At 55.6% G+C, this 23,957-nt stretch overlaps 1 protein-coding gene across 2 annotated transcripts in view; it reads left to right on the top strand.

Annotated features, from left to right (window-relative positions):
- The first annotated feature begins 570 nt into the window (after positions 1 to 570).
- SRCIN1 (SRC kinase signaling inhibitor 1) overlaps positions 571 to 23,957 on the top strand; it is a 43,596-nt gene continuing 20,209 nt past the window's right edge. The window contains exons 1-11 of one of the 2 annotated variants that reach the window (XM_049778963.1): positions 571 to 935; positions 3,484 to 3,582; positions 9,295 to 9,318; positions 13,373 to 13,568; positions 14,057 to 14,255; positions 14,403 to 14,496; positions 14,964 to 15,838; positions 17,358 to 17,450; positions 17,682 to 17,725; positions 18,030 to 18,211; positions 19,197 to 19,372. In XM_049778963.1, coding sequence (XP_049634920.1) covers positions 657 to 935; positions 3,484 to 3,582; positions 9,295 to 9,318; positions 13,373 to 13,568; positions 14,057 to 14,255; positions 14,403 to 14,496; positions 14,964 to 15,838; positions 17,358 to 17,450; positions 17,682 to 17,725; positions 18,030 to 18,211; positions 19,197 to 19,372 — 2,261 coding nt within the window. In that variant the 5' untranslated portion in view covers positions 571 to 656. The remainder of the gene's footprint in view (positions 936 to 3,483; positions 3,583 to 9,294; positions 9,319 to 13,372; positions 13,569 to 14,056; positions 14,256 to 14,402; positions 14,497 to 14,963; positions 15,839 to 17,357; positions 17,451 to 17,681; positions 17,726 to 18,029; positions 18,212 to 19,196; positions 19,373 to 23,957) is intronic. The other variant, XM_049778970.1, reaches the window with a different exon arrangement.

Genomic DNA, 23,957 nt, shown 5'->3' with positions numbered 1-23,957 from the left:
AGTTTACCCCCAGCCCATCTCTCACTGTCTTCTCTGTGCCCCGCCTCTCCTGTGTGTCCGTCTGTCTGTCTCTGGGGAGGGGGGGGTCCTGTATCCCAAACTCCCGGTCTCCCGCATCTTGGGAACCCTGGGGTCTGATTTTTGCCCTCATTGTCCCTAATCATAGCCCCTTTCTAAGCTCCACTCTCACCCACCCACCCACCCCCCAGCCTTTCCCTGTGTCTTGGACATGCTAGCCTGAGAGAAGAGGCCAGAGACGCCACTTCTCCCTAGAGGATGCTCTTTCGAGGAAGACAATGCTGGCCCTTTTCCACATCCTTCTGGAAGCTTCAAGAAGGAGATTCCTCTTCCCTCACCTGTCCATGCCAGAAGAGGCGGACTTTGCATGTCCAGAGTGCCCAGGACCCCTCCTCGCCTGTGGGCATTGTCCCCCCCCTACCCAAACCCAGGAGCAGAAGAGCCAGAAGAGGCCCCAAATTGATCTGTACTGGTCCCCAACTTCCCCAGAGCTCTAGGCTCTTTGCACCCGGTCCCCCTCCACCAATTCCTGCCTCTTTCTTGCCCCCACCCTGGAGGGCAGTGGGCAACCCAATGACCCCGCTGCTCTGCCCCCTCTCCTCTCCCCTCTCGCAGATCCGGAGCGGAACAGCCCCCCCATGCTGTCTGCTGACGATGCCGAGTACCCGCGGGAGTACCGGACCCTGGGCGGCGGGGGCGGCGGGGGCGGCGGGGGCCGGCGCTTCTCCAACGTGGGGCTGGTGCACACGTCCGAGCGCCGCCACACGGTGATCGCCGCGCAGAGCCTCGAGGCGCTCAGCGGGCTGCAGAAGGCGGACGCCGAGCGCAAGCGCGATGCCTTCATGGACCACCTGAAGAGCAAGTACCCGCAGCACGCCCTGGCTCTGCGGGGACAGCAGGACAGGATGCGGGAGCAGGTGAGTGCGGGGCGCCGCGGCCGGCCGGGAGGGGAGGCGGGGAGGGGGCGCCGCCACGTTGCATCCTGCTGATTCTGAGATGGGTGGGGGAGTTGGGTGGATGGATGCCCACCCAGGGTCGCCTTTTCTGGAGTGGAGGGGGGAAAGGGGTGAGATTGGATTGGACCTACAGCTCCTTGCTAGACCGAAATTTTGGGTAGGACTGTTGGGAATAGGGGGTGCAACCTGTGCCTTGGCTCAGGAACCAGGCAGAGGGACAGGAGGGGATAGACTTGAGCACTGACTGATCTAAGTAGCAGGTTGGGGTGTCCGGGGATAGCACCTCTATAGTTTGAATCCGCTGTGCCCTGCCCCTGATTCTGCCCCCCAAGACTCGCTGTGTGACTCTGAGCTAAAGGACTCCCTTCTCTGTGACCGGTTTCTCTTCAGCAGCCTAGAGCAGGGATCCACTTGGATTGGTGGGATGTGGGGTGCATGCTCTAGTCGACCTTCTAGACCTATGGGTGTCCAGGCGCCTCTCTCTATCCCAGTAGGATGGTCTGGCTACTGGGGAAGGGGCTCACTGGATGAGCCCTCTGTTTCCAGACAACAATCGAGGAGGCAGCCCCCCAAAGCTGCCTGACTCAGGCATCAGCCCCCCCCCCACAGAAGGTCATGATGGAGGGCAGAGGTGGCCTGGTTCCATCAGCACCATTTCATGTGGGCTTTGGATGTGGCCCTCTGCTTACATCTGTCTTGGTCTATTGCCCTTTTCAGGAACTCCTAGGGGTGGCTGGGAAGGAGGAAGTATGTCCTCATGCCCATTCTCCCTGCAGGGAACAGAGGGGGCAGTGAGGCAGGTCAGGTTCCTTATCTGCCCCTCCCACAGCACCCCAAGTTTTGACTGTCTTTTGTTTGTGCCAGGATCTGAATAGGACAGGGGGGAGTTGCAGGGAGAAATGGGCCTTTCCACCAGAAAGTCCCATCAGATTCTTTCTGTATGTTCTAGCTTGAATGGAGGGGTCAGGGCATTTGCGATCTGGATAGGGTGATAGGGCAATTCCTCCTGCAGGTGAGGCCACAGGCAGTAGGGAGGGTTTCCTGAAGAAAGTGTTACCTATATTCAACTTGGAAGGAAGAAAAGGGTCCAAAGAGATTGCAGGGAAGAGAATGGTGAAATAAGAGGTGGGAGATGGGAGATGAATTCAGACTGGGGCTGCTCTGGGCTCTGGTGGGAGGTGAGAGGGAAGGTTGAAACAGTGGGGCCAGCTTGTTGGAGCTGGGAGGGGCACCTGGTTGTTTTGAGATGGCAAGTGGGAGGAGACTGAGAAAAGAGGGAAAAAAAGGGAAATACAGTATGGTGGGAGGAAAAAGGGACAGGCGGGGGGGGGGGGAAACATTTCAGAGGAACTGACTGACCCTGGGAGGAAATGGGGGAAACTGAGGCAGGGAAATGATGCATGAGGAGAAAGAAGAGGGCCTGAGAGTTGGGTGGGAATTTGGAAGAAGAGCTGCAGAATGGGTAATCCAGGTGTGTGTGTGTGTGTGTGTGTGTGTGTGTGTGTGTGTGTGTGTGTGTTATATTTTATAGCTCAGGCTGAGGGACCTCAGCTTCTGGAGGAAGACTAAACTGGCTCAGGGCAGAGAAAGAAGTGAAGCCTGGCACTAGCAAGGCAGCCAAGGAAGCCTGGGGTCCAGAGGAGAGAAGATTCACCAGGCCGCATGGTTGGAGGAAGAGGAGGGAGGGTGCCATGTCAGGATGAGAGAAACATCAGGGCTGGTTGCCGGGGACTTTGGGAATCCAGGTCCTGAGGTGCAGGAGGGAAGAACCAGTTTCAGTGTGAGGAGACAGAAGATGGTGAGGGAATGGGATCGTGGTCTCAGATCCGCGTTGGGGAGGTTTGGACTGAAAAGAGAAGACAGTCTAGGAGAGGTCTTCTAGGAGAGAGGGAAAATTCTTGAAGGCCCCTTCTGTGTCATGTATTCCTGGCAGGCCGAGGAAGCTTCTGGAAACACAAGAAGAGAACCAAAACCTAGCACTGGCTTTGAGCCTCTCCTGGCTTTGAGCTCTCTGCTCATTGCCTGGGTGTGCTGTAGGCTTAGGGGACCCTGAAGAATAAGGGAAAATGTTCGGATGGCAGAAGACAGAGAGGCAGAGACCGTGGGCCTGTGGTAGGAGAGGATAAAATGCTTTCTCTTGAGAGAACGGGGAAGAAAGAGTGTTGGGAACAGAGGCAGCAGGGCCCAGGGCCCGGAAGGATGGTTCTGTCTGTCTCTGAGGCAGAGGCAGTGAGGTCAGAGGAGGGAAAGGTGAGGGGCACACTGCATATAGGAAGATAGTCCAGACGGGAAGAAAGGAACTCAGGACATGTCAAAGTAGAACCCCCCAAGACTTGAGAGGAACCCCTAAGTCTGACAGGAGAGAAACAGCCAGACTCTGATCTCGGGCCAGAGATGAGACGCAGCCCCCTCTGCCCTGTAAGCTCTGTGCCAACCCAGCCCCACACCACTCCTCCAGCGGCTCTCGCCCGCTCCCCCTAATGGGGTGTCCCCCGCTTCGCACACACAGGTTGGCGGCTGGACCGTGGACCCCGTGTGCCTCCTCAGCTCCCTCTGCTCCCACCTCCATGGCGACTCCACGCCCTCTGGGGCTAGCCAGCCTGCCCAGGTGAGTCTCCTATCTCCACACTGCCCCCCACAAACCTGCGGCGGAGTTTGGCTTTGGGGAGGAATTTTTTTTGGAGGGGGAATAACCAGGATTTTTATTCTGCATCCCTTTATTGTATAGAGGACCCCACCCCCATTTTCTAGAGTTGCCTAACTCCTGCTACTGCCCATCCCCTAACCCCTCATCTATACTTTGGGGAAAAGTATTTTTAAAGGGGGAAATTTCTGGATTCAGGAACAAAAATTTCTATTCCTGGGACTAGAGTCACAGTATATCAGGTAGGGCTCTTGCCTACCAACCAACCCAGGTATGATTCCTGGTACCCCATATGATCCCTATGGTCTGAACATAGCTGGCTGTGGCACAGCAACCAATACATTTTTTCCCCTATTCTTTTTCCTTTCAAGAGGAGTAGCCCACTTGGGTTTTCCCATCTCTGATGGCCCTCCCCAAGTCATCTCTTTGCCTCCCCACTCAACTGGCCCTCCCATCTCCCAGAAAAATCTCATCTTCCCGCTCATTTTGCCTTTAGAAAATTCTTTACCAGGGCAAGAGAGATAATATAGCAGGTAAAGGCCTTGCATGGGTTCCATCCTCAGCATCCTGTATGGTCTCCGAGGAATAATTTCTGAGTGTACAGTCAGGCATCACTCTTGAGTGTCACTGAGTATGACCCCCTAAAACAAAACAAAGTTCTTTACAGAATCCCTCTCATCACCCTTCCGGTGCTGTTTGAGGCTCAGCTTCAGACTTCCAGGAAACATCCGGCCTTTGGCCATTTCTTCTGAACCCACTCCCCGCTTCCGCTGCAGGGAAGGTGGCCCTCAGCCAAGGGCACTCGTAGACAAGGCTTGTCTGCCAGCTCAGGTCTAGACACTGGCATGGGAGCAAACCATGCCACTAGGTCAGCATGGAAGGATGCGTCCTGTGGGAGGTCTGAGCAGCATCCAGGGTCTTAGCTGTGGCAACTTGGCTATAAGAGGGAGAGGAGGTTCGAGGATAGGGTGCCAACTGGTCACATGGTGCTCTGCTTCCCTGAAGAGGGGTGCAGGGCTTCCCTATTTCGAAAGGGCCTGTCCAGGGAGGCGGAGCTGCTGTGCTTGGGCAGGCCAGGCTAGTGGAAGGCAAGCCTAGCGCGGGATTGGCATGTGGGGCACTGCTAGGGGCATTCAGTTCACTTCCTCCCCCATCTTGACAAAGATGGGAACAAAGATGGGTCTGCAAGTGGGAGGGCCTGTCTGAGCAGCTAAGAGGTGGTGCATGTGGAGGCCAAAACGGGGCAGGCAGGGGCAAAGGGAAGGTGTTCTGTGCTGTAGGGCGGCTAAAGGCCCTCCCCAGATGCTTCGCAGAGTCTTGGGGCTAGCTAGGGCTGGGTGGGTGTAGAGGAGTGAAGCTGGACTGATCTGGTCACAGGGCCTGAGTCTGAGCCCATCTCTGGAGGAGGGGTGAGCATGAAGGGATTCCTTAGGTGGGTCTTCTTACCCCCCACCCCATGTCTGAGCTGGTACCACGCGCCTTTCAAGGGCAGGGCCAGAGACGGTCAGCAAAGGCTCTTAGAGTCACACAGCAGAGAGGGGACCAGAGGCCAACAACAGCCCAGGTCTCTCTGGGAACCGAGTCGTAGGAGAGGAGAGAGAGAGCTAAGAGACTGCTGCTGCATCCAGCTGTCACCCTTGCAAGGTGGAATGCAGGAAGGAGGACCTTGTCCTCCTTACTCCCCGAGGTCAGACCTCGGTGGGTGAGGGTCCCAGGAGGGGCTCAGAGGCCACACGCTCTGCAAGAGCCCCTCCTCCACGCTTCCGGGGGGGGGCTGGGTGACCTCCCTCCCTGCCTCCCTCCTGCAACCCGAGTCCCGGGCCTGGCGGCTCGGCTGGGCTCGGATCGGGTGACGGCGGCGGCGACGCAGCCACCACCAGCCTCTGCCGCTCGCTCGCGGCGGGGCTGCGCCGGCGGGGCCGCGCCGGGGGCGGGCCGGGGAGGAGAGGGGGCCGGCGGGAGGATGCGCGCGGCCGCGCCAGGTGGAGTCGCGGTTACCGGGGCGACCGGGGCCCGGGCCGGCTCGGCGGCGGCGGCGGCGGCAGCTCTCGCATTGCAGCAAAGGGCACCGGCGGCGGCTGCAGCGGAGGCAGCCGGGGGAGGGGAGAGCCGGGCGGGTGGGAGTCGGGGGGGGGGCCGCCCTCTCTCCCCCGCCCCACGCAGCACCCGGGGCTGGGGGCGCCGCGCATGCACCTGTGGCTGCAGGTAAGCGGGGGCAGGAGCGGCTGCAGGGGAGCGATCGGGGGAGGGGCGCCTCCTGGGATTCTGCACACGGGCACGAAGATGGGGGGCTCGCCCCGCAGCAAGGTGGGGGGGGGGCTGCGCGGGGCGCTGCGGTTCCTGATCCCCCCGAGAAACGCCCCCTCCCCTCCCCCATCGCGCTCCCCTTCCCCCCCGAAATGCGGCGGAGGGAGCCCCCTCCCCCAGTCACCGAATGTCATGACCTTCCCGGGGTGCGCTCTCGCCCCCCGGAGCGGCGCGGTGCAGGTCCCGCAGCCACCCCCCGCACTACCCCACCACACCCCGTCTGTGCCAGACAGCCGCCCTGGGGAGGTAGGAGAGGTGAGGGGCGCCCCGGGGCACCCCCAGCCGGTCGGCCGGTCGGTCGTTCTGTCGGGGCGAGCGTGTGCGTCGCGGTGGGAGGCCCGCGCGCTCTGGGGGCGCGTTACGTAGCCCCAGCCTGGGGGGCGGGTGTGGACGGGCCTGGGCCTCGTGTTGGCAGGAGTTGAGAGGTGGGTTGAGGTCTGCGCCCGGGCACGCACTGGGAGATGGGGTGCAAGAAGGAGCCGGCTGCCGGTGTGGGGTCCCCGGCCTCGGAGATGCTCCTCGGAGGTACCTGGGGTCAAGGCGCGGTCACTCAGCCTCTTGGCAGCGGGTTGGGGGACCCTTAGTAGGCGGGGTTCAGGCTACCCAGGCTACTGCTGCTGAGCTGAACTGAGCCAGGAGACCCCAACCTGGGGACAGAGTTAGGTCTTTAAGGCAGTCCTTATTAGCTATTCTCCCCCCGGGGCGCAGAGGACACCCCCTCCACCTGGCTTCCCGAACCCCCAAGGCCTCATCTCAGTTCCTCCCTTAGTACCCCTCCCCTGAGTGCTGGCCCCTGCTGGTGTGAGTCCCGACTAGCTCAGCTCTTACAAAAGGGGGGGTGTCTCTCTCTCCCCGAGTTGTGGGGAGAGTTCTCTTGGCAAGGGGCCACTCTCCTTTGAGCCCCCCCCCCATGCCATTATTGCGTTTTCTGGTGTGTGTGGGCATTTCCCAGGGGAAGGGTCCAGAAGGCTGGGAGGTGGGGTGGGGAGGAGGAGGAGAAGGAGGAGCAGTGGTCAGAAACCCACTCTTCCCAGGGTTTCCTCGCTCCCAGACATTCTTCATTCATGGTGGGAGTTCCTGACCTACCCTATGCCCACCATATGTGGGCACGGAGGAGGGAGAACCCTGAAAATGTCGAGGATCCCTTAGGAGCCCCTACTTCGGGTGCCAGGAGTCTTGCACCCTAGAGAGGGGTGTGTGTGTGTGTGTGTGTGTGTGTGTGTTAGCGCGCGCACGCACACACACACAAGTACTGCTTTTCTCTCAGGACATTGTGCCTCTCACTCCTGGGGGTGCCCTGGTTCCCAGGAGATGACCTCAGCTCCACCCCAGTTTCCCCCGACCTCAGGCAATGATTGCCTCCAGAGGGGTGGGGTTGCCCACTTGTCACTCAGACCCTCCCAGCCTGACTGTGTGTGCCCTGGCAGTGCCCATCAACACTCTGAGGTGGCTCAAGCTGAGGACCTAGGCAGGGTAGAGCCACATTTGTCTTCCTCCCCGAGGCTGGGCGGGCCCAAGTTGCCTGCAGTTCTGAGTTCCATGAGTTTGCTTTGGGGGTGCTGGGGTGCCAGCTGCCTCTAGAATCAAGAGTTCCCTGTTGGCAAAGGATGCTAGGGACAAGAAGCACTGTGTTGTGGCCAGTGGGGAGGAAGCACCCAGGTGTATGAAGATACCTGATTGTGGGTATCCACATCTCTGGGTCTCTCAGGGAAAGTGGGTTGTGGCTGTGGATTAAGTTGGGGTCCTGTAGGAACTGCCTGCTGTGTGTGTGCGTGTCTGTCTGTATAAGTGCACATGTGCTGAGATCTTGCTAGGAGCATCTATATTTGAATTTATTTCTGGGGCAACTTCAAACCAGGCAGGCTTCTCTTCTAGAGTTTCTTCTATGGTGTGTTTCTGGGGTCTAGAGAATGTATATAGTGGTGTCCTTTGCAGAGGGTGTCCCAGCATATGCAGGGTGATACTGAGTGCCTGACACCCCCAGATGTGCCTTGTTCTCCCGCCATAACCCTTCATGCCCTCTGCCTGCCCCCTCAAGGGCCCACTCCCTTAGGCCCTTCCCCAAGGGCACACAACAACTGTGATTGTAGCCTGTGGGCATCCCCAGGGTCGTGAGCCAATGGGCACACACATGGCTGAACCTCCACTGCCAGATTGAAACTCTTGTATCTCTCAGAGCCAGTGCTGGTGAGAGATGAGCCTGGTGAGTGAACTTCTTCATCATAACCCTCTCCCACTGTTACCCCACTTCAAGGTGGAACTTGGACCCAATCTCCCTCCCAACCTCTGTCCTATGCCTCTTCCCCATCAGAGCATCCAGGGGGCATGGGCTGGTCTCCCTGTATTAGGACACCAAGGGCCCCCTCTCTCTGCCAGGGTCTCTGAGGCCCTGGAAATCTTATCTGCTGGTGCCAGGCACCCAGGGGCAAGCCATCTGCTGCCTGTCTTCCTGCTGAGGCTGGCACCGGTCAGCAGGGTGCCCTCGGCTTTGCCAAGAACCAGCTCAGCCTCCAGGCCATGCCTGCCTTGTCCAGAGCCATCTGGAAGGGCCTTCTGGTTTCCAGGGAAAAACAGGGTGACCCCAGTTTATTGTGGCTGAACAGGACTCCCTTGTTGTCCTGCGCTCCCTACTATGGTTCTGAGGTGATGGCTTCTGTGCACTTGCCTCTGTGACTCATCATGTTACATGCCCCCCTCCAGCCCAGTTCCCCTTCCCGCTCCCCCAACCCTCCCCAGATTTACTTTCTGGCCCCTTCCTGGTCTTTATTTTGGGTTCAGTTCCCACTGCACTCTGCTCCCCTCACACATTCTGCTTGTTTGCCCACAAGGCTAAATACTTTCACAGTTTTTAGGAGCCCATCTCTGACCTCTTTATAGGCCAATATCCTATTTCCCCAGGTCTCTTTCCTTAATGCTCTGGATAGGCCTGCCCTGGCCCTTGCCCACACTACCTCATCCTCTCCACAAGCCATTCATCCTAGCTGTTAGCTGCTCATTTCTTCAAGAGCCAACTGCAGTTCCATTTCATCCAGGCATTTTTCCTGGCCTGTCATCACCAGATACCATTGCTTGCACCCTGAAGCTGATACATCTCAATGTGTCTCTCATGGTCTTCTCTGTGCCTTCTTCTTGCTGCTCAGAGGCAGTTACTGGGACAAGTGACTTGTAAACATCTCAATTGGTGCCCCTGCCATCTGCCAGCCTGGTGTGGCTCAGGGGCTTGGAAGAGAATGTAGGGGGCACTACCTCTCTTCCTGCTCCTGGCAGGGCAGTGTGTCCAGGTGCCTGGGCTGAGTGCTGAGCTCCAAGGGCATTTCCCCAGTTCCCTCATAACCCCCTCATAACCATCTCTTCTCTTATTTCCATCAGCAGCCAAACTACTGGAGTTTTAAGGTCAGTGGTGGTCCTCTGCTTCCGTGGCAACTGCATGTGCTCTCCTGCCCTGCCCCCTCCCTGCACCCGCTTGGCACAGGGGCCTGGGGGATGCTGCTTTGAAACTGTCTGGGTTGTCTGCCAGGGGCTTGCTCCAGCTCCAGTGTGGGCATTTGGGGCACTTCTGCTGGGGACCCGGGTTAGGGACCCTCTGTCCCCAGCCTCATTGGGAAAATGAGAGATGGTGACAGCTGTTTCCTCTCACTGGGAGTGGCTGCTTCAGAGGCAGGGACATGCTCTCTGCAGTCAGGTTTAAACTTGCAGGGAGGGAGACCTTGGGGATCTGATGGGGCCCTCGTTCCCTTTTTCATTCCCTGAGACTCACAGCCTTCACCATAAACCTGACGCCCAAGTGAAGAGCTGAACTGAGAGGAAGATGATATCCTGCTTCCTCTGTACAGTCTATTCCTGCCATACCCCAACTGCCAGGAGCATCCTATTGGCCCCTGGGGGAGTATCTCCCCAATTATCCTTGGCATCCAGACCCAGAACTGAACCAAATTCCATTGCTGCTGGCATTCTCAGGCTCTGGTCTCTAAATCATAGGCTTTATGACAGAGCTTGGGGGGATTTCACTTCCAACTCCACCAATGTCATCTTGCTCACCTCCTCCCACCATGAAGCCTGAGCCCGGTGACTAGCTAGCTGATGAATTCGCCTGCAAACAAGCTCACTGCCCTGTGTGGGTTCCATAAGCCACTGGGCCTTGGTCACACTTCTCTAAGATGTGACAGCAATACCTCCACCAGATGCTGTCAAGACAGGAATGAAATTCTACGTGTCCTAACACAGGCGCAGCTCCCAGCAAGCCTTCACAGTGCCTGAATTGTGGAAGATAGAATCCAAGATGCTGACTTGTTCCCCAAACCGGGAGATGGGAAGCACCTTGGGATATGACCAAAATCTTGCATTTCTGGTCACTACCCTGAAGATTCTGATTCCACCTATGGGGAAGATAGACCCTATCTTCCTCCTTCTCTGCCACCCTCCCAACAGTGGCATTTCCAGTCCCATTTCTCTGCCAGTAGGCTCTGCACAAATTGAATTACCCCTCATACCACCTTTCTTTTTTTTTTTTTTTTTTTGGTTTTTGGGTCACACCTGGCAGTGCTCAGGGGTTATTCCTGGCTCCAGGCTCAGAAATTGCTCCTGGCAGGCACAGGGGACCATATGGGGCGCCGGGATTCGAACCGATGACCTCCTGCATGAAAGGCAAACGCCTTACCTCCATGCTATCTCTCCGGCCCCTCATACCACCTTTCTAAACCTGACAATCTCCATCTCTTCTCCATGGTGGAGCCAGCTCAGGGGTGGGGAGAAGAGCTGGAGGGTTTTCAGGACTCAAGGGAGGAGCAAAGGGCTGGCAGAATTTTGCTTTTCTTGGGGATGGAGGGTTCGGCAAAGGCTGTGAGTGAGTTAAGAGAGGGGTTGTGGGTCCAGGACAGAGTCAGAAACTGGCAGGCAGAAGGCATGGGTCTTTCCTCTCCTGGGAGGTCCCTTTTCAGCAAGCAGCAGTCCCAAGTATTTCCTGTCCTCCTTCATTGTGGCTCTTATTCTATCTTTTTAGACTCACCCCACTTGTGCCCCCAGGTACTGTGGTCACCCACTGCTGGTCACCTCATTCTGTAGCCCCTCAGCCATATGGACCTGACCTCCCCATACCCATCAGACCAGGCCTGGTTGTGGCAAGGACTGGCATTAATCTAGTCTTGAACTGAACCATGGAGCCAAGGTTTAGGCATGGGACCCTCTCATCCCCCACCAACCAGGCCTCCCTTTTCCCCTGATTTGTATCCACCCAAGTATTGGCCACAGCATATTTGAGGCTACATGCTACAAGACACTCAAGTCTGACCTTCAGTGTCCTCCAGCCCTTGAGGCCACCTTGGAGACAGCCAGATCCAGTGCCCATTGAGGAAGAATACTTCCTCCTTCTGAGAGTGCTAATTGGATTCGAACAGTAAATTGAGTTAATACGAAAGAGATTAATTAGGGGCTAATCAGGATTTGAGGAAGGAGGAAACTGAGGAGGAGAGTAAGTGGTTTCTTCTCTTGGGGGGGGGCACACCTGGCAGTAATCAGGGCTTACTACTGACTCTATGCTCAGGGATCACTCCTGTCAGGGCTTGGGGAACCGCATAGGGTACCAGAGACTGAACCCAGGTTAGTGACTGTGCAAGGCAAGTGCTCTATCCACTGAACTATTTATTGCTCCAGTCTCTAAGTGATTCCTTTTTAGAAATATTTTTATACATTTTCTTTTAACTACAAAGGCAATATATTCTAGTTTTGCAAAACTCATCTGGCAGAATAAAGCATCAAATGAAAAGAGAAAACAGTGTTCCAACTTGGAAATAACTAACATTCATGGAGTTGAGTCATTCATTAAAAATTGGCAATTGGTTTGAAAAATAGAATTAGGCAACATGTTTTCCTCATGGTGATATGTATCTAAGGATACATATACTCTGTATATAGAATATATCCAACAGTGGACTGAAAGGTAGCACAGAGGGTAAGGATCTCTTGCCTTGCACACAGCTTGATCCCTGGCACCACATATAGCTCCCTGAGCCCCACCAGGAATGACCCTCTGAACAGAGCCAAGAGTAAGCCCTTAATACCACTGGGTGTGACTCTCCAGATAAAGTAGAATATATTCAACATGGAGCCGTGTGTATGGTCATCCTCTCTTGCCCTGAAATAAATGAATTTCTGTATAGTGAATGGATTTGAGGGGGAGAGGCTGGAGTAGAATGGGGCTGTCTGGGCCCGGAGAGATAGCACAGCGGCGTTTGCCTTGCAAGCAGCCGATCCAGGACCAAAGGTGGTTGGTTCGAATCCCAGTGTCCCATATGGTCCCCCGTGCCTGCCAGGAGCTATTTCTGAGCAGATAGCCAGGAGTAACCCCTGAGCATCACCGGGTGTGGCCCAAAAACCAAAACCAAAAAAAAAAAAAAAAAAAAAAAAGAATGGGGCTGTCACCCCAGATGACATACCAGCCCTTCCACCGGACTAAGGATTGGTTTTGGGTTCATAACCAGTGATGATCGGGAACTACTTCTGGCTTGTTGCTTGGGATTTACTCCTTCCTGGTCTTGCCTCAGGGATCATGTGGTGCTGAATATTGTACCCAGACCTCCTAAATGCAATCTGCTAAGCTAACTCTTGGGGTGCAGATCAAGGCCCTTAAGGTGCAATACTAAAATGGTGACCTCTTTCTTGCCTTGCTTGCCTGGGTGACACCCTGTCCTCCCTACCTCCCAGTGATTCCTCAGTCAGTGTTATTTCCTCAATGTTGCTTTGAGGCCAGAGGCTGCCTGGCGTGTGGCCTTGCAGGGACTGGCAGCATGTGCCTTGTGGGAGGGGCTCAGGCCTGGCACTTCCACCCCTGCCATTCCCACAAAGCTCAGCATGTGCATTGCATGCTCTAGGTGGGGAGTCTAAAGCTGCTGAGTTTGGGAGGCTTAGGATGGCTCTTCAATCATTCTGACCATCAGTCCCCATACCTCCCAGAGTTGGGTTCCTGGTTCTTTTTGCGTTCTCTGGGTCCTGCCTCTCTCCCCCCACTCAGCCCACCCTCTGGAGTCCAGAAAGGAGAAATCCGCCGCTCACAAACCCGCCGCTTAATTAATGTCTGGAACTAATGCCCCAATTTGCTCAATGATTCCGCTGCTCACCTCGGTGACAAATCTGTGTTGTTGTTGTTCTTGGGAAGCTTAAAATAGCAGGCGTGCCCATGGCTCCCGCTCAGCTGGTTTCTGCTCAAGCTTCCTGGGGCTTCTAAGTCCTTATCTGTGGGGGGTCTCAGGGATACCACCAGCCCACGAGGTTGGGGAACTCTCCTGCAGCCCCATAGCAAGAGTCTGGAATCCAAGAGACCCCCGCTGGGTCCCTGCTGAAGGGAGACCCCAGGGACTGGATGGGTGCAGAGCCAGTCACTCAGTGAAGGGGCTCATGCTCCTTCCTCTGGCCCTGTCCTGTTTCCCGCCCCTCTTTCCTCTCCCCTGCGCAGACCCGCAGTTCGCGACACACTCAGGGTGCCCAGCCCGGGCTGGCAGATCAGGCAGCCAAGCTGTCATACGCCTCAGCTGAGTCGCTGGAGACCATGTCTGAGGCTGAGCTGCCCCTGGGCTTCAGTAGGATGAACCGCTTCCGACAGAGCCTGCCCCTCTCCCGCTCTGCCAGCCAGACCAAGCTGCGCTCGCCAGGTACCGCCCGCTCGCTTGCCCGCCTCCTCCTTCCCTCCGGCCAGCCGCTAGCTCCTCCCTCGGTTCTGCTTTCCCGCCGGGTTACTTGGTCACTCTTCCCCGCTCCATCTGTCCACACCGCTCCCTGCCACTCCTCTGCCCTCTTCTCTATATCCCTAGCTCCCCGACTCTCCTCTCACCCTTTGCAATAACCCTCCCTTTTCTTCCCTGCTTCTCCCATCTCCTTATCTGCACCTCTCCGCCCTTTCGCGCAGGCCTGCACCAGCTAAGACCATCCCCCGGGGCTGGGTCGAGAGGTTCCCAAGGGGCCGGCTGCATGAGTGCCTGGGTACATCTGCACGCCGCCGGAGCGGCCTCGGGCCTCAAGCCGTGTCTCTGTGGGCCCAGCGCGGCCACCGAAGGCCTCCCCAGCTCCCAGGCCCGGCGACGGCGCGGCCGTAGAGGTGGCGGTGGCCGCACTGAGCGCCAGAACTCCTTGTCTTTCGCAGGGGTGCTGTTCCTCCAGTTCGGAGAGGAGACTCGGCGCGTGCACATCACACATGAGGTCAGCAGCCTGGACACGCTGCACGCGCTCATCGCGCACATGTTCCCGCAGAAACTCACCATGGGCATGCTCAAGTCGCCCAACACCGCCATCCTCATCAAAGACGAAGCAAGAAACGTCTTCTACGAGCTGGAGGATGTCCGGTGGGCCTGGTTCCCCGGGCTTCCACATCCCTTCTGACCAATCCTAGCCTGCCCTGCCTCTTCCCCTGGGGATTATCCACCCCACTAACTGGGGAGTGGTGTTGCAGGGTCAGGGGATGGTGACTCCCTGTACTTGTCCCTCTCCAGGGACATCCAGGACCGCAGTATTATCAAGATCTATAGGAAGGAACCTCTCTATGCTGCTTTCCCTGGCTCACATCTCACCAATGGAGACCTCCGGGTATGGCTCTGAGGGGTGCAAGGGCATGGGGGAGGGTGGGAAGATGGGAGTTTGGTCACTGGTCACCAGGGACCAGAGCTAGCTTTGAGGAAGACGCTGGAGGAGCTGAAGCAGAAGTTGGATTACATTAATTATAGGCTTAGATAGTGGGATCCCTTAGCCATCCCTTAGCCGCTTTCTGCCCCTGCTTTCACCTGCCTATTTCAGGGGGGTCACTCCCAGTACCCTCCTTTCCCTTTCTGCGTCCCACCCTTCCTTCTGGTGCTTCTCCATCGGCTTCTTTGTCTTCCATGCCAGGAACCCAGATGGGAAAAGGGCCACATGGCGAGCGCAGGCAGGTCCAGCAGGAGTAGGGGCTTGCAAAAATGGGGACCATGAGATGCTAGCCCCTCCAGCGAGACCAGGCGGGATCCCCCTTGTGACCAGGCCCTGTGGTTTGGGGTGGGTTGTCTCTATCTTCCACCCAGAGAGAGATGGTGTATGCGTCGCGGGAGTCTTCACCCACGCGGCGCCTCAACAACCTGTCCCCAGCGCCGCACCTGACCTCGGGCTCACCGCCACCGGGGTTGCCGTCGGGGCTGCCGTCGGGGCTGCCATCGGGGCTGCCTTCGGGCTCGCCTTCGCGCTCTCGCCTCTCCTATGCGGGGGGTCGGCCGCCCTCCTACGCCGGGAGCCCAGTGCACCACGCGGCCGAGCGGCTAGGCGGTGCCCCCGCCGCCCAGGGCGTCAGCCCCAGTCCCAGCGCCATCCTGGAGCGGCGCGACGTGAAGCCGGACGAGGACCTGGCGGGCAAGGCGGGCGGCATGGTGCTAGTGAAGGGCGAGGGGCTCTACGCCGACCCCTACGGGCTGCTGCATGAGGGTCGCCTGAGCCTGGCCGCGGCCACTGGAGACCCATTCGCCTACCCCGGCGCCGGCGGCCTGTACAAGCGCGGCTCGGTGCGTTCGCTCAGCACCTACTCGGCCGCCGCGCTGCAGTCGGACCTGGAGGACTCCCTGTACAAGGCGGCGGGCGGCGGCCCCCTCTACGGTGACAGCTACGGCTTCCGCCTGCCGCCCTCGTCTCCGCAGAAGCTGGCCGACGTGTCGGCGCCTCCCGGAGGCCCCCCGCCACCGCACAGTCCCTACTCCGGGCCGCCCAGCCGGGGCTCTCCCGTGCGTCAGTCCTTCCGGAAGGATTCGGGGTCCTCCTCGGTCTTTGCAGAGAGTCCCGGGGGAAAAACACGCAGCGCGGGGGGATCGTCCACAGCCGGAGCCCCGCCTCCCGAGCTCTTTCCCGGCCCCGGGGAGCGTCCCCTGCTTGGGTTCGGGCCGCCCGTGCAAGCCAAGGACACAGAGACCAGGTGAGGAGGGGTGCACTGGATGGAGGCTGCAGGGTAGTGAGTGGGTTGATGTGGGGCATGGGGTGGGACTTGCAAAGGATTGTATCCTGGACTCACACCTCGAAGTCCTTCCAAAGGGATGGATGGGCTGGAGGGGACTGCCCGTATTTTGTAAGTGGGAGGGGTATTGGTGAGACAGACAAGGAATTTTCCTTGCCTCTGTAAGATTTGAGGGGTGAAAGGTAGAGGATAGACAAGGACTCTGGAGACCTGGGTTTGCACCTGTTTTCTGAGCCTCATTTTCCCAAGTAGGGGACCGGAGTGATAGCACAGCGGGTAGGACGTTTGCCTTGCATGTGGCCGACTCTGGTTCAATCCCCGGCATCTCATATGGTCTACTTGAACACCACCAGAAATGATTTCTGGGTGCACCCCAGAAGTAATCCTGAGCCCCACCGGGTGTGACACAAACAAAACAAAACAACAACAACAACAACAACAACAAAAGAAGCAACAGTATTCAGTTTCCCCAAGGAACATTGAGGCTAAGCAGAGGACATAGCAGATGGAAATAACTTAGAGGGTCGAAGCCCTGGATTGCATCCCTGGCCCTTTAGATTTCCCTGAGCAATGAAAGGAGCAATGCCCAAGAACTAAGCAGGGAAAGGTGTAACCTTTACTGACTGCTGGATGTGGCCTCAAAACCAAAACCAAAATAAAATTGAAGCTGAACTTGGCCTCCTTCAGTGCCTTTCCTGCAGGGAGAATTGGCAGCAGAGAGCTGTCCAGCACAGGGCCAGCTGAAGTCCATAGGCTGGGTGCTAGGGTAAATAAAAGGGGTCAGGACAAAAGCACCTCTGTTCCATGGCCTCTGCTGGGGACTTTGGCCTTTTCCTCAGCTCCCCCTAAAGGTGCAGGGCCAGAGGAGATGCCCAGTACTGACCTGGCCTGTCTGCTCTCTGACAGCACTGCTGAGATCTGACAGTGAATTTGCCTTGTTTTGCTATCTACTCTGCTCTGGGCACCATCATATGGAGCGAGCCCGATTCCCACCCATCTCTTGAGGGAGACACAGAGAGATACTCCTCTGGGAGGGATAAAACATTTCTAAAGGATGCTAGGGATTCTGGGGTGATTTCTGAGATGAGGTAAAGAGGAAGGTATATCAGGTACAGGGAAACAGGCAAGGTACAGAGGCTGGGAACATTTGGGATCCAAGAGATAAAGGGAGAATGATTTGACCTCAAGGAAGACCTTACTCATTTGGCTGATTTGGTAGGCACTGATGCCCAGTAAATTGTCTTTTGGCAACGGAGGGAATATTTCCTCTATTTTTTTCACTTTTTTATGTTTTCTTAAGTCACATCTGGTGGTGCTCAGCTGGGTGCAGAGCTGAGGATGGAACCTTGGGAAAGCATGTACTCAGCTCTTTGAGCTATCTCCGAGCCCATACTATGGATTTTACTCAAGAATTTGGGGGAGATGTAGGTGGGAGGGACCTTGTACCCCAAGGTGCTCTCAACACCCCCATATTCCCCAGGGAGCGCATGGAGGCCATGGAGAAGCAGATTGCCAGCCTCACAGGCTTGGTGCAGAGTGCCCTGCTTCGAGGCTCCGAGCCTGAGACACCCAGGTGAGGCTCTACATTAGCACCACTGCCCAGGATTTCGGCTGCCAGGGAAAGCATGTGGGCAGCAGAAACTTGGGGCTCATTCAGCCATGTTTGCCCATGTGATCCTGCCTGTGTTCCTGCCCTTCCCTGGGACTCTGGCCTGGGGAACAGGGGACTGGAGATTATGCTGAGGTTTCCCCAGTCTGGGGTCAGGCTGCCACTTATTGATGGTATCTCTTCCCTGTGGCACAGCGAGAAGACTGAAGGTGTCAATGGAGCAGCCACCCCCTCAGCACGTGAGTGACCTTTCTCTTCTCTGTCCCCCAAATGGAGTCATCTCATAGGGCCTCTGGTCCTGACTCTGTAAAGGGGAGATTAAACTCTAGCTCTATTGGGAGGCCCCCACCACTACCTAAGTACATCCTGAGCCTGGCACTTTGGCCTGGCCTTTTGCTCTTCATGGAGGCCTACCCCAGCTGGGCAGGAAGTCAGAGCCTGCTGTTTTGCTAACCAGGGTGGGGCAGGAGTGGGACACTTGCCCCTGTTCGAGTTCACAAGGTGACTTCTCTCTCTCCCATCCTTGTGGTTCCTTCTCTGCAGCCTGTGGCTCTGGTGGCCGAAGCAGTGGGGCCACACCAGTGTCCGGGCCACCCCCGCCCAGCAGTACCTCTGTGGGGCAGCCCACGCCTATCAGCCGATTGCAGCTGCAACTCTACCTGCGTGGCCTGCAGAACAGCACCAGTGACCTGCGCAGCCAGCTCCAGCAACTACGAAAGCTCCAGGTACCCCCGCACCTCCCAAGCAGCCCCTTCCAGGAAATCCCGCCTCCATATTCATTCTCCAGAGACACTGGAGAATTCCCTCTTTGAATCCGTTTACTTCTTCCTCCTCCTCAAGTGGGACACCATAAGTCTCTGCACCCTTACCGAGCCCCCATGCAATGCTCCTCTGTTCCGGGATCACTCCCTCCACTACCCTTCTCAGTACCCCTCAGGGAAGTCTCATTCCTTCCTGCCCTGCAGACCCCATTCCTTTAGGCACAAGCCCTTCCCCCAGCCCCCTGTGCTTCCCCATTCCTGAGACCTGCAGCCTTACCTGCCCTGCCCTGCCTGGCAGATGGTTCCATCAGTGAGGAGCCTGGCATAACTGTGCCCGCTCCTGAGAGGGCCCCAGGCCCGACAGGTGAGAATAATGAGCAGAGACATGTTGGAGAGGTGGGTAGGGAGTTACCATCTGCGCCACGGGTAAGATCTCCCTCACCCCCATAGCCCCCAACTTGACCTTAGAACTGGGGTGCAGGAGATAGTCTGCCTTCCCTGCCCCTGCAAACTCTGTTCAGCCCCAGTGGGTGAGTCACAGCCTTAAATCCCTCTCTCCTGCCTCACCACTTCCTCAGAATCGGATCTTGTCCTCCTGCACCCCAATACCCCACCTCTGCTCCTCACGATCACAGTCCTGCATGATCCAACTTGGACCCCTGCCCTCCTCTGTCCTTTTCTTTTCTTTGGCTTTTGGTAGTGGTCAGGGGTTACTCCTGGCAGGCTCGGGGGACCATATAGGATGGGATGTCAGGATTCGAACCACTGTCCTTCTGCATGCAAGGCAAACGCCCTACTTCCATACTATCTCGTCCTGCCTCCATCTGCCCCAGAACTCGGCTCCATCCCACCCTTTGCTGCTTCTCCGGGCCCTTTCCCTGCTGCGCGTCTGCATCCCCGCCCGCCCCGGGGCCCAGCGGCCCATCTGCATCCCTTCGCATCCCCGCAGATCCAGAACCAGGAGTCGTTGCGCGCGCTGCTCAAGGGCACCGAGGCGGAGCTGAGCATGCGCGTGTCGGAGGCAGCGCGGCGGCAGGAGGACCCGCTGCAGCGACAGCGCACCCTGGTGGAGGAGGAGCGGCTGCGCTACCTCAACGACGAGGAGCTCATCACTCAGCAGCTCAAGTGAGGCCGGACCCAGCGCTAGGGAGGTGCAGCCGAGGGGCGGGTACCTGGGGTGGGGGATGTAGCCGGGCGCGCTGCAAGGCGGTTTCCCTGTGGGACTTCATTTTGATTCACGGTTGACACCGGTCTATTTTGAAACCTGATTTCCTGCCCTGCTTGTGGCCAAACTTCTCTATGAACCACAAACCTTTGACCATTTGGCACAATTCCTGAATTCTTCTCTCCCCCTCTGGCTCTTTGCCTGCTTTTGCAATGGTTTTTGCTGCCTAATGGCCCCCCTGGCTGGCTTCCTGTGGCCCTGTAACCGGATTTCGCTCTGCCTGCCACCTCCTTTCATTCTGACCCACCATGTAAATAAGCCCTGGGGTGGAGCATGCTGCCCGAGTGCCAGCCGTGGCCCACCTCACCTGCTGGGTACCCACTGGCCAATGGCCACAGGACACCAGGACCACCCTTCTCCCCTCCTTGAGACAGGCCTCTTGCTTTTCCAGTAGGAGCCTTGAGTAGAAACATATTTCGTTGGCCAGGAAAGGGTTAACAGGAGATAGTCCTCTGATCCAAATTTAGCAAATGACTGTCTGGCCAAGATTCGATTGTCTGGCACCAATGAAGGGACACTGTCGGGACACTGCCTTTTGCTGTCCATTCGATGAATGATTCCTCCCCCCTTCCCCCAGACCCCTGTAGCCTTCCCTATCTAACCTTGGCATCTGAAGGCCTGTGCGCAGCATTCCTAGGAAGTGAGGTGCCACTCCAGCCCTTGAGAGACTTCGTAGTCATTCCAGGCACTTCATGCTCAGAGCTTACTTCTGACTCTGCACTCAACGGTTATTCCTGGTGGTGCTTGTGGGACCATATGGAATCCCAGAGGATCAAACTCAGGACGGTTGCGTGTAAGGCAAATATCCGACCCACTGTGCTTTTGCACAAGCCCCATCATCTTTTTTTGTCTGTGCTCTTGATTTGGGGGCCACATGTGGTCGGGGTCAGGGCTTACTCCTGACTCTGAACTCAGGATCACTCCTGGCAGGGCACAGGGGGCTATATGTGTTGCGGAGATTGAACTCAGGTTGGCCACATATAAGCACTTTACATGCTGTACTCTATCTAGCTCCACGAAATTCTCTTTGGCTGTACTTTTTAATTGGGTGGGGGGGGGGGAAACGACACTTCTAGTAGTATTCAGGGTTACTCTTGGCTCTGCACTTCGGAATTACTCAAAACAACAAAAAACATGGAATTACTCCAGGTGGTGCTTGGGGGACTGTATGAGATACTGGGGTCAGACCCGAGATGGCCACAAGCAAGGCAAGTATCCTACCCACTGTCCTTCTCTCTTGCTCCATAGCTATATTCCTTTTGTTTGTTTGTTTGTTTTTGTTGTTGGTTTTTTTGGGTCATACCCAGCAGTGCTCAGGGGGTACTCCTGGCTCTACCCTCAGAAATTGCACCTGGCAGGCTCAGGGGACCAGATGGGATGCCGGGATTCGAACCACCAACCTTCTGCATGAAAGGCAAATGCCTTACTTCCATACCATCTCTCCAGACCTATAGCTGTACTTCTTATGAGGAGCATGCTGGGAAGGGCTCTGTTTGTCAGTATCAAGCCCACAGCACAAATAGCTCAGAGTGAGACACAGGCAAAGGCAGACACCACCTCTGTGGGCTGGCTGGGATACAGTAAGGGTCACTCTATCCTGACAGGTGTAAGAGCTTAGTGGCCAGCTCTAGGCATAGATGGTCAGCTGGCATCCCTCCTCACCCAGAAAATGCCATGTACCCAAGCTTTCCTGTCCTCTCATGGCCCCTTTTCACTTTGCATGGCAGAGCTGGGCTGGAATTTTCAAAGGGACTTTCCCGAGACATGAAAGAGAATTGAAAGGAAATATATAAAACACAGTGGAAGGGGACATGAAAGAAGGGCTCCATGTCCTCTGAGTGTCTGGTCCTTGGCTGCTGGGGGTCTCAGTTGTCTAAGAACACAGACTCTGCATGTTCACCTGTTATGAAACCCATTGCTCAGACTCACAGCCCAGTTGAGAGAACATGAAGGCTGAAACAATAGCTTTGACAGGATTCTCCATCCTCTTTGAAAGGTGTTCCTGCCTTTCTATAAGTGGGCCATGGATTGGGCTGCCTAAATCTCCTTTTGGCCAGACATGAGGTAAACCAGAAGACCCAACCCTCCTCTATTCTCACTGTAGTCCCTTCCTCTTTTTTTTTTTTTTTTTTTTTAATTTTGGATTTGGGGCCACATCCAGAGTTGCTCAGGAATTACTCCTGGCTCTGCACTCAGAAATCACTCCTGGCAGGCTTGGGGAACCATGTGGGATGACAGGTATTGAACCTAGGTCTGCAATGTGCAAGGCAAACGCCCTACCTGCTGTACTATTACTCTGGTCTCTTGTTTTCTTTTTTGTTTTTGGGCCACATCTGCCAGTGCTCAGGGATTACTACTGGCTCTGTATTCAGGGATCAATTCTGGTGGTACTTGGGGGGCCATATGGAATGCTGGGGATTGAACCAGACTGACTGTGTGCAAGGCAAACAACCTACCCGCTGTACTATGCCTTCTTCTTGCCCAATATCTTGCTGTAAGTTGAGACTGATGTGATGCTTTACTCAGTTATCCTGTCTATCTAAATAACCCTATCCCTCTAGACATTGTCCTTGGGGACCTCTGTGACCTTTCTTTGCCTGTCTTTAGACTTTGTAGAGAGCTCGGGAATACCCTGTTTTATTTCAAGCACTGTTGGGTCCTGCCACCAAATCAAACCAAACAGTATATACTCTGTTAGTACCAACTAGATCTAATCTGTCTGGGTCCTATTTGCAGAGCTGACCCAATGAAAGGGGTCTCCCAACTAGAGTAGACTGGATAGTGAGAAAATTGATCTACTGATTGGATATAAGAAGAGCTTAGTTCTCACCTGACAGTTGCTGTGCTGTTTTCTCCTCTGGGCCCCCGTTGAATGAGGGTCTTTTACTCTTACCTGAATAGTTGGGACTGACCCTCTAAGCTAGAGGGTTGTTCTGCAACCCGTTGTCCCCACAAAGGGAGTGGATTGAGACTGAAGCAATTATTCCTGGATGAATGTGAGAGCTGAATTCAGGCAGAAGGGATTCTGCTTTGCCACAAAATACTTATAACAACTAAACGTCTATGTTTTTGTTTTATATATTTAATTTACTTCTCTCTTTTTTTTTTTTTTTTGTTTTTGGGCCACACCCGGCGGTGCTCAGGGGTTATTCCTGGCTGTCTGCTCAGAAATAGCTCCTGGCAGGCATGGGGGACCATATGGGACACCGGGATTCGAACCAACCACCTTAGGTTCTGGATCGGCTGCTTGCAAGGCAAACACCGCTGTGCTATCTCTCCAGGCCTACTTCTCATTTTTTTTTAACCACACTGGACAGTGTTCGGGGCTAACACCTGGCTCAGGGCTCACACCTGGTGAGGCTTGGAGAGATCAAAGGGTTTGCTGTGTGCAAGGCAAGCACCTTAACCTCTATATTATCTCACTGACCCTATGTTTCTGTGTTGTTGGTTTTTATTGGGGGGGGGAGGGTATACCCAGTGACACTCAGGGGTTACTCCTGCTCTACAGTCAGGAATTGCTCCTGGTTTGGGGGACCATATGGGATACCAGGGGATGAAACTGCGGTCCATCCTAGGTCAGCTGCATGCAAGGCAAATACCCTACCACTGCGCTACTGCTCCAGCCCCATGTTGGTTCTTTTTCATATAAATAATTTTTGTTTTTTTTTTTGGGGGGGGCACTCCCAAACAGTGCTCCAGGGGCTATTTCTAGTGGTATCTAGCTAACAAGTTATCTGTTCAATGCTGATGCCTAGGGAAGTTGCTTAGGTCAGCAGTGCAGGAACCCTCCAGGGCTACATCCCAAAGTGCTGAGGTAGGTTTTCTTTGAGGTTTTTTTTTTTTTTCAGTCTGGGAATCAAACCTAGTCCTCATGCATGCTCTGCCACTGAGTTCTACTCCCAGCCCCATGTGTTTTGTTTCTCAGTTTGGTAGCACAGTAAGAACTGATGGCAATAGACATCTCTTTCTTCTTCTTGGATATCGATTGGTTGGGTGAAATTCAGCAGCCTCCAGGCAGTCATTCTGCAGTTGAATCTGATGAGAGAATTTGCTATTCTGAATTTGAGTATGTGCCCCTCCAAGTTCATTCAGAGAGTCATTGCTCTTCCACCACAGGGAAGGGGAAAATAACACAGAAGAACTTTATTAGAGGTGTGAGGGGCACATCTAGCAATGCTTAGGCATATCCCTGGCTCTGAGCTCAGGACTTACTCTTGGTAGTGTTCGAGGAATTATTTGGAATACCAGTAATCAAACTTGGTCAGCCTCATGCAAAGGAAGCACTCCACCTGCTGTACTATCTCTGCATTATAATATTTCTCCAGGCCCAGACATGAAAGAGTTATAGGAGTGTTTCACGGAAGTGGCTTGTACCCCTTCCTCATGTTTTCATTCCATTGGTCCCTCTCAATGGAATAACCCCTTGACACTGCAAAGGAATCTGGGAAGTGTAGTCTAGTGTGAGCTATTGTGTATGTGTTTGTA

Source organism: Suncus etruscus, chromosome 1 (genome assembly GCF_024139225.1).
Source record: "Suncus etruscus isolate mSunEtr1 chromosome 1, mSunEtr1.pri.cur, whole genome shotgun sequence".
Lineage (NCBI taxonomy): Eukaryota > Metazoa > Chordata > Mammalia > Eulipotyphla > Soricidae > Suncus > Suncus etruscus.
The sequence above is the reverse complement of the archived record's forward strand: the minus strand, read 5'-3'. Positions and strand labels throughout refer to the sequence as shown.